This window comes from Seriola aureovittata, chromosome 9, assembly GCF_021018895.1.
Source record: "Seriola aureovittata isolate HTS-2021-v1 ecotype China chromosome 9, ASM2101889v1, whole genome shotgun sequence".
Lineage (NCBI taxonomy): Eukaryota > Metazoa > Chordata > Actinopteri > Carangiformes > Carangidae > Seriola > Seriola aureovittata.
The window spans coordinates 22,887,441-22,903,825 of record NC_079372.1 but is presented as its reverse complement, the minus strand read 5'-3'; the positions used below and the strand labels follow the sequence as shown (position 1 = coordinate 22,903,825).

The window sequence follows — 16,385 nt, the reverse complement described above, 5'->3', positions numbered from 1 at the left end:
CTTCCGCTGGGAAAACGTTACGTTATTACGTAAACTCGGATGTCACAAACTCTTCATAATACTACAGAAGGAGTGCTGGACCGGTTTATATCTCTTCGAACTCGATGTTTGCATATTTAAATAAATGTTAAATGCATAAAAGAGGGCATTAGAAATAGAAATCTATAATGACAATAAAATTCAGTAAAATGAATATGAAAACAGCCACCAGAGGGCGCTTGCTGATAAAAAAACAAACATTTCATTTGTTGCTGCTCAGCACAAAAGCCATTAGTGGGAGGTGAAGATATCACAACACTGTTACCTCACTGATGCAAGACAAATTACCCCTGGCGAAATTAAAGCTCGACTGAACCCGTTTGATAGCTCTGTAGTTTTATTAACTGCTGCATGTATCATGGAAAAGGGTGAAAAGGATCTCATGTTCACACTGTATTTTTGTTGTAGAGTTGTAGAGTAGAAAACAGCAGAAGCAGTGTTAGTGTTAAGAACAGCTACATCACCTGTGTAGTTTTTCTGAAGTAATTCTGTTTGGCCACCCAGATTCTATCACCTCTCTCTGTGCAAATCTTGGTGACCTCTCTAATCATAATAAGCTGCTTTTATTTATATTATTTTATCCCTGGTTATTGTTTTTACATATTTTATTGCCTCTCTTTGGTTATCGTCAGATCCTTTTCAAAATGTTTGATATATGATATGTTTTTATAAACGCTTTACTGCTCTTATAACTATGCTCAGGCTCTTTGGCCTTGTCTTTTATCTGGTTTTATTTTTCACTGATTAAGTTATTATTATTATATAATATTTCCGTCCGACAATGTTTTATAGTGCAGTGTATCATTACAAATGGCAGGAGCGTTTCAGAGGTTTAGTTTTGTCGAGTACATCTTTATCAGGTTTGGTCTCATTCCAGAGAGAGTGAATTTCCCAGCTGCACAGTTAGAGATGCATGTTTGGGTCATTTATCTACTTTGATTTGGCTCTAAAGCTCATTCCAAGTTTTCCACATTAGTCTGGACAGGAAATGTCACTCTCGTTGATAAGGCGCGCAGCCAGCAATCAGGTCAGTCTGGTCCACAGTGGAAACAAAAACCTGCAGCTGTCCTTATCGCCGGGATCAGACTGGCTTCAGAAGCCGCTCTCAGCACCCTGTGCCGTCCTGCTAGTTTCCACAGACGTTATAAAACATGGCGTGAAAAGTGGACTCAGGTCAGTTTAGGTTGGTTTAGCTCAGCAGCTGTCAGGTTGGCTGCTGTCATCAGGTGAAATGCTTCACTGGTATATTACCAGAGTTTAATTGATGTCCAAGAGCTCCATAATCTGACTGGACAGGACAGTGTGACAGTTACTTTATCATAACCCACAGTGACGTCTCCTTTTTGCTTCATGTCAAATGCATGTAGACAACAGCAATTAATGGATGAATCAGACATATTTCCTGCATGACTCACCTCCTGTCTCAACAGTCTATATTTATTTGACAGCAAGTTGGAAGTAACAGATGAAATTAGTTACCCTCTGTCCATATCCTATACCTGGTTATCCTGCTCAGGGTTGCAGGGACATCCCAGCATGCTTTGAATGGGAGATGCAATTTAAAGGATGAAATTAGTTCATATTTGAAAAATAAAAGATGAACAGAAAGGTTATCACAGCTTCACATTGTAAATAATGAAGAATATGTATTTTGCATTGAGGCTTCATTAGAAGCCTTATAACATTATTTTCAGTACTTTTATGTTACTTTATTTTTTATTCATTTTACTTGATTTTATTTAGTGACATTAATAAACGAGTTACATGGTTGGCCCACCACTTTAATTTAGACTGAAATATCTCAGCAACTCATGACATTTTTTATTCATTTGTATTCATCATTTGTATTCTTCCAGCAGGACAATGCTCCATGTCACAAAACAAAAGTTTTTGTTACAACATGACAACACATCAACATGAGAGTGATCAGTGAGTGTAGATGCAACGTCTGGGCTGCGGTCGAAAAGTATTTTTTGCTTAGGAAGTTTCCAAACTGAGTGAAATGCCCCAGAAGTATCTATATGATGGTTTTTACGACAACATGATGCTGTCATCGCTAAAAGAAGAAAAATCAAACATAGTGCAGCTGGTGGGGGCTCTGGAATGATCTTCAACTGAATACTGAATAAATAACTCAGCTTCTTATCTTATCAACATATCACATCAGATACAGATGGCTGCAGGTCATGTCACAGTGATTTTACTGAATGAAATCAGGCAACAACAACAGGAACAGTTATAATAGCAGGTATGTCTGATCACAGACTGATTTGGATTTAGAAAAAGGCACAGGTTTTCTCATGTCATGATTTCGGACTGCTGGTGTACAGAGATGAAGAGAGGACTCCTTCTCAGACAACTGTGAATATCTGCTGTAGCTAATGGAGCAGGACTGAAAAAAAAACAAAAACGACTGAATTCTTCATATGAAAAAAGGCTTTATTTATCTCTGTTAACAACCCACCTGCAGTTATGTAGTTAACTCATTTCCTTAGGGTGTTAATGTTACAGAAAAACACACAAGAGATACACACAGCTGAACTGTCACTTATGCAAAGTCATACATATCCAGTCTCATCGGTTGCATCCTCAGTTGGATATGAAACTATAATCCAACATGTATCCCAGGAAGCTGTCAGACTAGCCTGATGGGAAAACAACACAAACACAAACAAGAAGAGCATTTGTTATAAATTGCTGGTCATCATGAACACTGGAGGATGTTTATTTATTTCATATTAGTCTCTACTGTTCCTGATATCCCACAACAACCAGCACGGACTCCTGGCCCTCATGCTTCAGGATCCTTTAACTAAACCCTGATTTGATTTCCCTCCTCCATCCTCAGCTGCAGTCTTACCTCTTCCATTGTTGCATCCCAGACCGCTGGCGTTTCCTATTCGATCCATTCTGGCTCCAAAGCAGCTGGAGGCTCGTTTCCTGGTGGCCATCAGCAGGTCCTGCAGACGGCTCCTCTGACTCGTGGCCCTGTTGTGGCCCTCCGCCGGCGCTTGAGATCTGTCTGATATCAGAGGTTCTTGGTCCCCCTCCTGGTTAATGCTCCATCCTCGGCTGGTCTGGCTGCGCTCAGGCTCCTGGTTTGTCCCTTCATAATCCGCTTCAGAGTCTTCCTCCTGGGCAGCCGCAGCCAGAGTCTCCTCAAAGCGCTCCAGTAGAGACTGCAGTGGAGAGGTGGAGATGGGTTTATCCTCACAACCAAACATTCTGCTCATATGTTTTAGACACAGGAAACACAGGCTGATGGAAAACATGAGCCCTCTAGTGAATCTGTCACTACATGTATCCCAGAACCTCGTCTTAGGCTTGTGGGAAATGGTGTTGACTAAGGTGAATGTTACTTTTAAAGGTCGTTTTCTGACGTGGTTCTTTAGTTCAAGTTTATGTTCTGTCAAAAATAAAGAGGCAAAAACATAATGAATTGATCATCAAATCCCTGACTACACTTACATGACACATTTGAATGCTTTCCTGCACCCAGGCCTGTGACCATAAAGCATTTTATCACACCACTAAGAGTCACACTAAAAGTTTCTAACTAAAAGTATTCTTCTCTTCACAAACTCTTACTGAAGAAAGGAGAGAACTACGAATGGCTGACGTCACGTCTCATGGATGAATTTTGTTGCAGAAATCACAGTGATTGGTTGAAACACACGAACAACATCCTAAAGTAATACATTAAAATATTTATATATATATATATATATATATATATATATATATAGGCCTAATTATGACACACAACTTAAATAATAACGGATTAGGTGCTGTTTTCAAAATGCATCTGAATAATGACATTTGTGTAGAATTTCATTTCATTTCATTGTTTTGTGAATAGATCAGTTAATGGACACTAGGAGATCCTCAAGTTGTATTTTCCATGTTGCCACATTACAGTGCTGCCAAACACTCTCCGCACTGATTGGGTTGTTTTGGGTCCCTTCCACTACCTTCTCACAGACTTAGGGTCAGCTTTTAGCAAAAAGTGTCCTACTCCAAAAAAAAAAAAAAGAGTCCTATAGTTTCGACTGACACTCATTATTTTTGGAGGAGTTTCTGCTACAAGTTAGGAGCCACTTTTCAGCCCTCAGATGTTTTGTGAAAATGGGCCCTGATCTGTGGTGAGAGAGAAATTTCCTTGAATACAAAAAACAAACAGATATGTCAGATTTCCAGTGAGTTTCCAACTTTGTTTGAGCTTTGATTGGAGCTCAGTTAATTACATCATCTCACTGCATCTTTTTCTGCAATGGACACACGGACCACAGGATCAGCGCCACCAGCTGCGGATCTCCGTACCCAATTAACTGTAGAGGCACAAATAAAACCAAAACTATCTGGAGAACTGGAAACGAAGTTGAATAAGAACATGTGTTTTTTTTTCTAACAAGATGTAAAATTGAGGCATTTGTAACTGATGGACTGATGTCTCACCTTTGACCTCAGAACACAGTGATAACTCACTCCACAACTTTAATTGGAAATCACCTTTCAAAGTGCAGTGATCAAACAAACAGATGTGAGGAGTGAAAGGGTCACATGGTTTCTTACCTTGAGCTGAGCAAGGTCACTGGTAGAAGAGGCCCGTCCCAGTATGTGGCTGCTGACCAGTGTGTGCTGACACAGTAGGGCCAGTAGGCCCCACAGGACCGCAGTCCTCATGATATCCTGCTGCTGCTACCTCTGATACTACAGCCTGCACTGCAAGATTTTATATATATGCCAACGTACACACACACACACAGACACACCATGCCACAGACAGTCAGTGTCAGTGGCTCATCATTTTGTAGACCACCTCAAGTGCATTCTGACACCTCTGGATGATAAGGTAGCTGGTCAGATGTCAGATTAAGTGGTGCTTGGTGGTAGGTGATGTGTGTGTGTGACTGTGTTCAGTGGCATGACCTCAGGAGCCATCTTGGAGCTCTGAGCTCAGACGTGGTGTTTATTGACAGGAATGCAGATCCACCATGCAAATACTTCACACTGTCTACACTCCTGAAAAATACCATAGTAGGTTAAAACTGCTCCTGGGTTACAAGGTGACCACATTATTTAGATTAACAGAGGAAGGAAACAATGACAGGTGTAATATTTATGATGTTAGCTGATTATATTTCTTGTGTTTGGTTTTGAGTCATGTTTCAGTTTGTTGTTTGTCTGAGGTTAAGGAGAATTTAGCTGTTAGCTCCAAAGATTATTGGGCTGTTTTCAGTCAACCCAGTAAAAAAGAACAATAATAGACCAAATATTAAAGCAATACTTTGACATTTTGAAAATATGTTCATTTGCCTTCTTACTGAGAGTGAGGAGATAAGATTGATAACACTGTCATGAAGCTAGAACCAGGAAGCTTTAGCTTTAGCTTAACTTAGCACAAAGACTCAATTATACCAGCTTGTTTCCTTGCAAGTGCTAAATCATAGACTGTAAATAAAGATATAGCCTCTATGACATCACCCAACGGTTTATGAGGAGTGGGCATCTCCATCTTGGCAGAACCTGACTCTGCCTAACTTCCTGCCAATCCAAAAATGGACAAAGAGGTGGGGCGGTGTGGAGCAGAGTTGTGGCAAGCATACGCTCACTAGTGGCCTGAACCAGACAGGACAGAAAACCATGTACTATTATTATTAGCAAAATGCCACATGTAATCAAACTAAAAATATCAGTTAATTTATACATACAAATGACCACTTGAGGCTGGCTCCAAAAACGAGTCAATCACCATAGACTCCCAATGTCCAACTTTACAGCAGAAATGTTTTCAACCTGGTGCATGTAACAGTTTTGGTATCTATAGCTATTTTCCCCTTTATGACAACTGTATGAGTTTATTTTTACATAACTCACCTGTTTAAATTTTATTAAGGTGTAAAGTTATGCATAATTAAGGGAATGGTTACTTTGAATGACAGGTAGGTGATTGTACGCTTGTCACAAACTGGCATGGCCCGAAGTCTTGGTTCCACACACGCACCACCTCTTTGCCTATGTTTAGATTAGCCAAGAATCAGACCCTGCCAAGATGGCGACGGTGGAGCAGCCCACTCTGAGCTTCAAAACCACTCTTGATAAACCTGTGTGATGTCATGGATGCAACATCCAACTTTATTTACATTCTATAAGTGACACAAAGAGACACGAACAGCTCAGAGAGCAAGACATTTGTTTAACCTTTATTTAACGTAGTTTCACTTAGAGGGTCATTTGTTTCCCATTAGAAGAAATCAGAGCCATTAACTAAAGTCAAACTGCATCAAGTCACATCTGGTTGCTCCTTCACCGATCCCTTGTGGCCACGATGTTGTCCAGAATCCAGTGGAGGTTGTAGGTAGTGATACTAAGTCGACTTCCATATGTCACTAACATCAGGCTACTGAAGCTGCCAGGACACTACATCTTTATGTCCCACTGTTACACACTTATCAGGCTGTGTTCTTAGGAAGGAACAAGACAGAAACGATTCGGGAATGACCTGACAGATGATAAGTTGTTAATGAGTAGTTCCCTAATGACTAAGACACCAGGACTATAATGATAGTTTAAAGTTAGGGAATGCAATGTGTGTGTGTGTGTGTGTGTGTGTGTGTGTGTTGTGTGTGTGTGTGTGTGTGTGTGTGTGTGTGTGTGTGTGGTGATGCTTAAACATGGGCTCAATGATGTGCAGTTGTAAACATTTATTAAAACAGAACAATTTTACATCCATTTTAAATAAATATACTTGTCAGCCACAAACAATATTCAATAAATATTAGTAAATAAATAAAAATATCTTTTGGTAGAGACGTTGCAGAGTTTAGATGGTAAGACTTCATCTTTACTTTGGATCTGCAAGAGAAAATAACAACAGCTCTGTTATTGATATTCATATTTTCTCATTCACTTAAAATAATGGTACAAATGTGTGTGTTATCTACTGTATATATAGTACATTAAGAATCAAGACATTTAAAGACAGCATTAAGGGAAAACACATGGAGCTATGTTGGTGGTCTCTGTGGATTTTCTATATTACTAAAAACATTTTTCTCACTATTAATCTTTTTTCTTGGTGACCTCACAAAAGTTGCATCAGTTCAACCTACAGATTGAAGTGGAGTTACTGTAACTTACTGTATCTGCCCACAGTGTTGCAGCCCAGAGAGCTCATGGAGCCTATCCTGTCCATCCGCCGACCAAAGCAGCCGGATGACCTCTTGGACGAGTCGTTGCGGACGCTCTTCAGGTTCTTGGCTGAGAGAAATTCCCTGATTGACGCCTCATCCAGTTCAGTTTGTGGCTGCTCCTCTACATTCAGACTATCCAGACTGTCCTGCTCTGCAGGGACTCTCTGGTCCATCTCAGTCTGCTCTGACACTGACTCCTCCAGTCTGTGAAGCAGCACCTGCAACATCCACATACACATTAGCTGGGTCACTCTCATAAGAGTGTAGGTCCAATACAGTCAGGTAGTTCATTTTGCTGACATTGCAGCTGCAGCATTAATTGATTATCAACTTCTCATTACACATATTATTTTCTTAAAACACTAATTTAACTTCAGTAAGCAGATATCAGATCACATAAAATCACACATAGGAAGTTGCTGTTGAGTGACAATCGGCATCTTCATAGTGTCGTTCCTCTGTCTGACATATAGCGGAGCCCCAGAACTCCAACTTTCACATGAGACTCACCTTTAAGATGTCCATGTCAGTGTCAGTCAAGCCGGTGCTGATGGGATACGTGCTGATCAGCTGCAAGTTTAAGATGAGGAGGAAACCGCAGAGAGGAGTGGGAGACAGATGCATGTTTCTCTGTGGGTTCCTGTTGATCCTATCAGTGGGTGGATGGATGCTCTTTAGCTTTTTTGCCTTGTAGCTGTTTGGATGCTGGAGCACACAGCAGCACCCTCTGCTCTTTTATACTTTAGCCTGATACACGAAGGTATGCCAGGAATTGTACTGGCATTCCTGACACCTGATTCTGATAACAGGAGCTGTCGGAAACTGCTCCTTTTAAAGTGTTGTCTCTCAGATATGGGGCATTCGTATGACATAGCTGCTTCCATATGCTACTTAGTTTCAGAAACATACTCCAACCCCACTCCACACGGGACATTGTTGTCACTGAGCTACGGGAAGTAGTAAACTAACAGACAGTGTGACAGTGTTGCTATATTGAGGGGTGTACGTGATTGTGGTAGGGTAGCCTGCTGGTTTGAAAGGAGGAACCTAATTCAGACTGCCACTCTGCTAAAGGGTCCTCAAAAAAGCCACAACTCTTGTCTCTACAGCAGGCTGTGACCTCTGACCTCTCTGTAGCAGAGAGCAAGAGAAAAGACTACGAATACCTCCGCCAAGGCCAAACAATCCTACTCATTTCAATCAGATCCAGATTATAATATGGATCCAGATTATTATTTGGATCTACACCAAACTGTATAAACTCATAGATCAACAACATCATGTGATTTATCATGATGATTTTTACATAAAGATCCAAACTGAGAACTGAGAAATTGACGAAAGTATCAAAAAATGCCCTATCTCAACGGCCCCCAACCTTTTTTGTAACTTCGACCAGTTTCCAGAGGATAAATTTCTCACAGACCAGTAATCTGCCTGTTTTTGTAATGCCAAAGCACATGTAGCTGCTCTTCTTTACTAAATAAAGGTCTAAGACATGTGTCCTTGCCTTTCATTATCCTGTCAAGTCTCTCTAAAACTGTAGTCTGCTAAAGTTCGGTGATATTGTGATTTTCTGTGTTTTATGAGCATCACTTTTAGCCACTAATGGAGCTAGAGATACCAATATCAGTCAGACAACTACTGAATGCATGTCATGAAGTTTTGTACAAACATTCATGCTCCCCTCTGTATGAAGTGAAATCACCTTGGTAATCCCAAGGATGTTGGATTATTAGACCATGATGTCGGATGTAAAAATGGCACCTATCCAGTCCTATTAGAATAGCTAGCCTGGCACATACACCAAAAACGTTTCTGGCTTCCAGGTTTATGCGGCCCACTGAATATGTGCAGTAGTGTTACACCCATCATGCCTCTGGGCTATGAGAATGAGCGAACTGCATTCTGGGTCTGGTGCTGTGCCTTCATGCTCCGCTATGTTAGCGGACTGATGGCAACATCAACTAACAATGACGATAATATTCTGAAATCTCTCATTAATTTCTGTTGAGTGTTAATTTATTTGTGATGTTATTGGGGAAACAAGGCAATCATTCAGATTGAAGATTTTGGAGCCTAAAATCACATTGGATTCTCCACAATAAATCATAATCTTGGATATTTTTTAATGCATCCTTAATGTGACAGATAACTACAACTTGTTAGATAGGTTATTACTGGAACTTTACAAATAATTTCTTATCTTTTTATATTGAAAACATATTCATATTCATGTCCTCTTTTTTTAAAAGTTGTACAGTGCTATAGTTATTTATAATTCGTTTATTTCTCAGACTTTTAAGACCAGTAACTACAGCTGAACTACAATCTCTTTATGTACTAAGAAGCACAAAACCGAAATATATAAATCAATTTTGTGAATTTTAGTGAATCTACTCGAAAGCTGCCACAGAATGAAGTAGAAACCTATTTCTCCTTATGCTTTAAAACAGGGAAATCATTTGATTTCCAACATTATTTGTGGTTTGACACAGCTGGAGTGAGACTGTGGCTTTATGGGAGGTGTGGAGCCTGCAACAAGCTTTACACTCTGCAGTTGTGTTCAGTGGGACAGAATATGGATCTTTTTCATAGTGACTTCTACAGGAACATAAATCCATGTTAGAGCCAAAACCTATTGGGGACGGACAAAACCAGATTTTTCATGATGTTCCAGCAGCTGGAAGTAATAATATCTCTGATCTGCCCTCATGGTGTGTGTGGTGTCGGAGCCGCTGCGGCATGGAGATCAGTCACGTTATTGTGTTTGTTTTTTTTGTTTGTTTCTTATGAAACATTTGAAACTATTCCTGTAATTAAAATATCACAATTGTCTCAAACCACAATTAAATGGTTCCTCATATAATACACTGGTTTATTTCATGTGCATTTATCATGACAGTGTTCCCTGTGAAGAAGCTACTTTCAGCTGTGCCCAAGAAACAAAAGCACAGACTCAGATATTATGCAAAATAATTATTTTACTAGAATACAATCTATTACAAGGCAAGTCTACATTATCCAACAATAAAATAATAAATAATAAATACATTTACAATAATTTATTATTTAACAGCTCACATATGAAAAAGAAATCACAGTTCTGAATGAGAACCATGGACAGAGGAGACTGAGTATCCGGCCTTTAAAGTGTCAGTCAAAGCTGTGTGAGTGTGAGACGAGCTCCGGTGCTGGTTCTGGTCTCAGTGAAGATCCATGCCTGTCAACAGAACAAAACACACATTACTACACCAGATTATCACTGTTTATTACAGTTTGATGTCTGAATCATCCACAACTGCTGCTGCTGCACAGACGCCTGAAGCAACGAGCCACTGAACCTGCAGCTGCTCAGATGCTCAGTGGTTCTGTCAGTGTGACGGAGCAGCTACAGCTCACATCATTGTCTCTGTATATATAAAAACATTTCCAATACATTTTCATTTAAGTATAATAAACTAAAATGAATCATCACAGAAAAGTATTCATGATCAATTTTGACAGATTCTTAAAAAAGCATTTGCTTCATGTGTTGATGTGCCTTTATGTTCATGTTAAATCATAACAGACTATTTGTTTTTTTCTGCTGTTAGCATGTGAGCTACCTTATATTTAATCTGTGAATTTGTAAAAGATGATTTTAACTACAAATTAAACATTCAAATGAATATATGTTTTTCTAGTTATGTATTATATTAACAAATCATACAAGGCTATGAATGTACAATAACTGATCATTTTTCTGCATTTATGTATTTTCCCATACAAAAATATAATTTTTGTACACATATGAAGTAAAAACATTAACATGTACATATATGTAAAAAATTATAGATGAAGCCTATTAGAAATTGGAACAATTTCATACATTAACATATGTTGAGCCCATATAAATGAATGTTTGTGTACATGCTTTTTTGTAGACATCTGTTAAGTAGATATGTATCCATCCCAAGCTTGTCAATATATATCAATATTATATATGTAAATATAAAAGATAGACTTGTATGCTTAAAATCAATAAGAAAAACATATAAAAACATATAGAATTTGAATGTATGCTGTTTTAATTAACTTAAATTTATTATATGGATATTTCTAAAATATATGCATACAAAAATCATATGTTATGAACTTATATCTTCATATATCTCAGGAGGATACACACACACACACACACACACACACACACACACACACATATATATATACACAGACATATATATACATACTAAATCACATCTCTCCCTGGTTCCTACCTTCAGCAGCCCAGCCCGCTGAACGAGCCGATTCTCTCCAACCGGACACCGAAGCAGCTCCTCAGCCCGCCCTTCTTGTACCGACTCCACGAGCGCTTCGAGGTCCTCATGATGTCTTTGAAGAGACGCGCGAGGACGTTTTCTTTAACCGCCAGTGCCGAGTTGCTGGGGTCGGACGAGTCCCACGACTGAACTCCGAACACCGACTTGTCCGTGTCTCCATCTCTCCCCTCCACCTCCACTTCCTGCGAGGAGTAATATGGCGCAGCGTTGACCTCCTCCTCTAGGAGCTGCTTCAAACTCTGCGGGAGAAATGGACACAGGAAGTTTAACTGACACCTGCTCAACACACTGAGCTTCACTAACGCCACTGCTCGCGCACAGGAAACACACAACGACGCAGGCCACAGTGATGGACCAAGTGTGTATCACCTCTAACACACTAACTAGCAGGCAACATCAATATTCAATACACTGACTTTATTGTTACACAAACCACAGATTTATCATCTGATATCTTCAAGTCATTGCAGTTTCTCTGAAATGTTGAATACAGCCAACAGTCATTTTGGCACCAGGTGAAGGACCAGGTGAAGGTGAACTTGCCTGTAGATCAGAAACAGGTTTGGCTCCAACGAAATTAAGCAGTAACAGTAGAGACAAACAGCAAACGGAGACATTTGGGTTCATTTTCTTTTTGCAGTTTTTGAGCTGGCGCGAGCTATCAGTCCTCTGCTCCTGTGCCTCGCGCTCCTCTGGCTCTCCATCTGCGAGCAGGTGCTGCCTTTTATACATGAGCATTCCGTCACGAGGTCTGAGAAAATTAACGGAGCGTGACTAATGCTCATCCACGTGGGAGTATAGACTAACCTGAGTTTTGAACACCGGGACTGAACGTGTCGAAGGTTCAAACTACTGTATGAAACCAAGAATAATAATGTTTACTGTCTAATAAAAAACTATATATGATAAATTAGCAGTACTATTTTGGTGAGATTCACTGCGTTTGTTTTCAGTGCAATATACTGTAGTTCAGAAAAATACAATACAATCAATTACTCAAAATACATCACAATCAATAACAACAAAGAGCAATCTTTTCCCTGTATTCAGTAATTTGCACATATATTATCAGCCTATCTGCTGTTGAAGATTTTCATCAGCATCACTGAATGTTTTCTCCTGTCATACACGAGGGGAAATCTCCTCAACTACACCCATATTTCTCCTGTATACATGAACACTGCGATTCAAGTTTGACCACTTTTGTATAGATGGTGACAAGACTGGATAACTAAATAAACCTTTTGCTAAAATCATAATAATCTGTCTCATTTCAAGCATATGGTTCAATGGTTTTATTTCCATCCGCAGTGATCTGAAGTTTTCTTGAGGTTTTGAACTGAACGTTACTTTAAGTGAAAAAAAAACAGACATGGTGTTGAGACAAGTGACTAACCAACTTCTACAACATTACATTACACACTGCTAAAGACAGACACACTATGTGCACTGAGGAATTGTGGGATACTGGACTTTGGTAATAGAAACTGAAGTAAATCTGAGAAATGACAAGTGAGTTGCTCATTGTTCTCCAAATGAGACAATAAGTGATTAAACTACAGAATATCACACTGTAAGGATCCAGTGTGAATCTGTATTGACATCTTTTATTTGTTTTTTTCTTATTTGTTGGGGTGAGGGCGGCGGTCCCTGAACACACCCCTGACCTACAGGATCTCTGCAGAAACAGTGAATTAAAGTCTTTCTCTGCTGTTTTGCTACTGACTGTAAACATCAACAGTTGCTGTCATGTTCCTCTGTCTCCTCCCTCAGAAATGAGATACACACACATGGAGGTGGAGGTGGTGAATAAGAGATTAATTTGGTGTGTGTGTGTGTGTGTGTGTGTGTGTGTGTGTGTGTGTGTGTGTGTGTGTGTGTGTGTGTGTGTGTGTGTGTGTGTGTATATATACACATGTTCCCCAAACGCTCCCAACCCCCAACTTCCCTGCCACCATCCAGACAGGTACCAGCGGCAAATAATGAGCGATTAGCCCTGGACCCTGTGAAGCTGAGTGCACTGTGTGGAGGTGGATGACGGCTAATTGACATTTCAGCAGCTTCTCAACTGGAGAGCGATCATATGAAATTGACTCAGGCCTCAGGGCAGCTGTGAATGTTCCAAATGATTTTTATGGAAAGAGTCTGAGCTCTGCTGGTTCTGTCTCACAGAGACAGATGTGATGCAGCTGAGAATGGCATCTTTGTATTTAAGTAAAATGAGCAGTGGAAAAGGACATATTTAGATTTATTACTTAAGTCACAGCATCAATACCACACTGTAAAAAGCAAAAGTCCTGTATTAAAATGATCTGTAAAGTAAAAACCCAGAAGAGCAAGAGGTTAAGTATTGAAGGCAAAAGTGCACCTAAACTGCTGTAACTGGTCAGATGAAGCAAACTTTACAAAACAAAAGGTTATAATAGTTTTTTTTTTAAGGCAGATTTACTAGTTTATTTTTTATTTTATATTTTATTAGTTTCAGTGTTACTGTTAATTGTATTTTGTAATATGGGGGATTTGTCAGGGGCAAGATTCAAAAAGGTCAGAAACAGTATTGCATAATAAAATGTTTTTAAAATGTCTTCACTGAGGGCAGATGAACAACCGCAAAAGACAACGATTAAGTGTGTTTCATTGTCATTAACCAGAAACAACAACAGTACTTAACATGTAGATATGGGCACAAATATGCAAAACAGTCGACAAAAGATTCAGCCTTAAATGCAAAATGTGTGTAATTATGTTTCTGAGGTGAGATGCAGGTCGAGTCAATCTGAGAAAAAACATGAAAGAACTTAAATACACAACCCCCTAGATATTAGATTAATTTATATGAAGCTACTCAAAATGAACTCATCAATGAACTGGACTGTCCAGCGCTACTCGTAGGAGCTGCTGCCGTGGTTCATTATTGCAATTGATTAACGAAAGACAGCCAATCAGCTTTAAGATACTTCTCCATCTGACACAGATAGATAGATTTCATATCCACCCAAAATACAAAAACTAAATACATTTTCTCTCATTTTCTTTTATAAAGCCTCGTTTTTATTATATTTCAGTTGATGAAAATGTTTGTTCATGTTTTTTTTATTTCGTTAGTTTTAGTGAAGGATAATAACCTTGTTTCATATTCTGGATGGTCCAGAAGTGATGAAGTCAGTCCTTTGTTGGGACTTTTCAATTTATGAAATGAGTGTGTTTTCAAAGATTTTGACATTGTTCTGAATAACATTTATTTACTTGCATTTCTGAGCCTGAGTTTCAGCTGACGCTCTGTTATAACGACGACAAGTAGTGACAGTATTTTAATCAGCTGATGGTCCAAAGTGCCCTGTAGGTCTCTGCAGCCTCAGAGGAACTGAGCCGTGGAGTATGCAGGTTTTCATGGCTGGCATTTAAACCTCTCAGGCAGTTAGATGAAGAACGTGCAATCCACCCTCACAGCGGTTCCCCTTCATTAAAGGCCTTAATTAGAACATAAGCACCTCATCATCTAAATGATGGAGCTTGCTGAACTATGGCGAAGAACTCTGAAATGAGAGACTACACAGTGACGTCAGTACTGTCTGCCAGACACCACAGCAGTGATTCCCAGAGGCAAATCCTTCAGGAGGAACTCCCCAGTGCAACGACTGCTGGTGTAACCATTTTACTATAAATGACAGAGCTGTAGTGGAGTTGTAGTTTCTTCCAACACTGTAGGATACAGACTAAACAAGGCTTACGTCTGCACTCTTATGTGGCTCTTGTGATGGAGATCTCTTTGGTCCAGACTGAAATACTGGATCTCATGAAATACTGTTGCCATGAAATTTTGTATAGACATGGTTTTTCCTCTAGTGCCACCAGCATGCTGACATTTGTAATTTTGTGTGGAATGTCTCAACAACTATTGAATGGATTGGGTGGATAATTTGGTACAGACAACCATATTCTTCACAGGACGAGTTATAATCACAGAGTTTACTAGCACCATTTGTCCAATACTCATGAGCAAATGGGTTGTTAAATTTTTATAGTTTTTCTTTTTTGGGTTTTGATTTGTGCAGTGCCCCAAGAACATTTCAGTGTTTGATGCAGAGGATGTTTGGAGATCAGCAGATCACCAGTATCAAGGTCATCCAAGGCGGGCTGGAAAAGAGCTGGAGAGAGTTTTGCAAGGACGTCTCAGAGTGAACAGAGCTTTGAGGCTGGCCTACAAAGACTTTGCACGCCACTTCATATTGGAGATCCACACTAGCCACTAGCCACTGGAGATGGAGAGTGGTGTTAGGCCTATAGCTTATGTCCACTGAGAACAACATGGCCAACTATAGTTCCATGAAGTTGGAATTTCTTGCGCTCAAGTGGGCTATTCAACTCAACTGGGAGCCATAGAGCACCGATGTGCTTCCCAGCTTGCTGTTTAAGTATCAATAAGGTCAGAGCGGAGCAGAAGAACGCAGATAGACTTTCCCAGCAATATATGTCAAGTTCAAGCTTGGCTGAACATGCCCTGCCTGGTACTTTGGTCCCAGTGCCCCTTCAACAAGCCCCACGTCTGGACTTGAGGGCATCTACGACTCTGAGTCTCTACGCCAGGAACATGGTCATCAGGACACTGAGTGGCCCACTCAATTGGTGCAATGTCTGGAATTATTTGGACATAAATCAGTGGGCCCAAGAGTGCGAGCATTGCCAAGTTGCAAAATTTGGAACACTTTTATGAAAACCCCTTTCGATTCTTTTAATTAGTGGACGCTTCCAGACTAAAGGAATGTAAATAATTGAGGAACAGACAGCCAGACTGGACAGCTGGAGACCAAGATGGATAGAGTGAGCT

At 39.8% G+C, this 16,385-nt stretch overlaps 3 protein-coding genes across 3 annotated transcripts; all 3 read right to left on the bottom strand.

The window, feature by feature from the left end:
• Positions 1-2,679: 2,679 nt before the first annotated feature.
• On the bottom strand, positions 2,680-4,722 carry nppa (natriuretic peptide A). The gene is made up of 3 exons (XM_056385362.1): positions 4,612-4,722; positions 2,900-3,218; positions 2,680-2,684 (listed from the first exon to the last, which is right to left on the bottom strand). Exons 1-3 carry the CDS (start codon positions 4,720-4,722, stop codon positions 2,680-2,682), a joined length of 435 nt encoding a protein of 144 aa, XP_056241337.1.
• A 2,443-nt stretch (positions 4,723-7,165) lies between these two features.
• On the bottom strand, positions 7,166-7,874 carry nppb (natriuretic peptide B). Its single transcript, XM_056385561.1, has 2 exons — positions 7,743-7,874; positions 7,166-7,450 (listed from the first exon to the last, which is right to left on the bottom strand). Exons 1-2 carry the CDS (start codon positions 7,854-7,856, stop codon positions 7,166-7,168), a joined length of 399 nt encoding a protein of 132 aa, XP_056241536.1. The 5' UTR covers positions 7,857-7,874.
• A 2,212-nt stretch (positions 7,875-10,086) lies between these two features.
• On the bottom strand, positions 10,087-12,316 carry nppal (natriuretic peptide A-like). Its single transcript, XM_056385433.1, has 3 exons — positions 12,101-12,316; positions 11,495-11,796; positions 10,087-10,455 (listed from the first exon to the last, which is right to left on the bottom strand). The coding sequence occupies exons 1-2, from the start codon at positions 12,293-12,295 to the stop codon at positions 11,497-11,499; spliced, it is 495 nt and encodes a 164-aa protein (XP_056241408.1). The 5' UTR covers positions 12,296-12,316; the 3' UTR covers positions 10,087-10,455; positions 11,495-11,496.
• Positions 12,317-16,385: the final 4,069 nt, after the last annotated feature.

Coding starts and splice junctions, on each gene's coding strand:
- nppal (XM_056385433.1), bottom strand. CDS start 12,295: ATGCTCATGTATAAAAGGCAGCACCTGCTCGCAGATGGAGAGCCAGAG. Junction 11,797..12,100: donor AACCTGTTTCTGATCTACAG/GCAAGTTCACCT, acceptor TTTCTCCCGCAG/AGTTTGAAGCAGCTCCTAGA.
- nppb (XM_056385561.1), bottom strand. CDS start 7,856: ATGCATCTGTCTCCCACTCCTCTCTGCGGTTTCCTCCTCATCTTAAAC. Junction 7,451..7,742: donor CTGACATGGACATCTTAAAG/GTGAGTCTCATG, acceptor TGGATGTTGCAG/GTGCTGCTTCACAGACTGGA.
- nppa (XM_056385362.1), bottom strand. CDS start 4,722: ATGAGGACTGCGGTCCTGTGGGGCCTACTGGCCCTACTGTGTCAGCAC. Junction 3,219..4,611: donor GTGACCTTGCTCAGCTCAAG/GTAAGAAACCAT, acceptor TCTCCACTGCAG/TCTCTACTGGAGCGCTTTGA.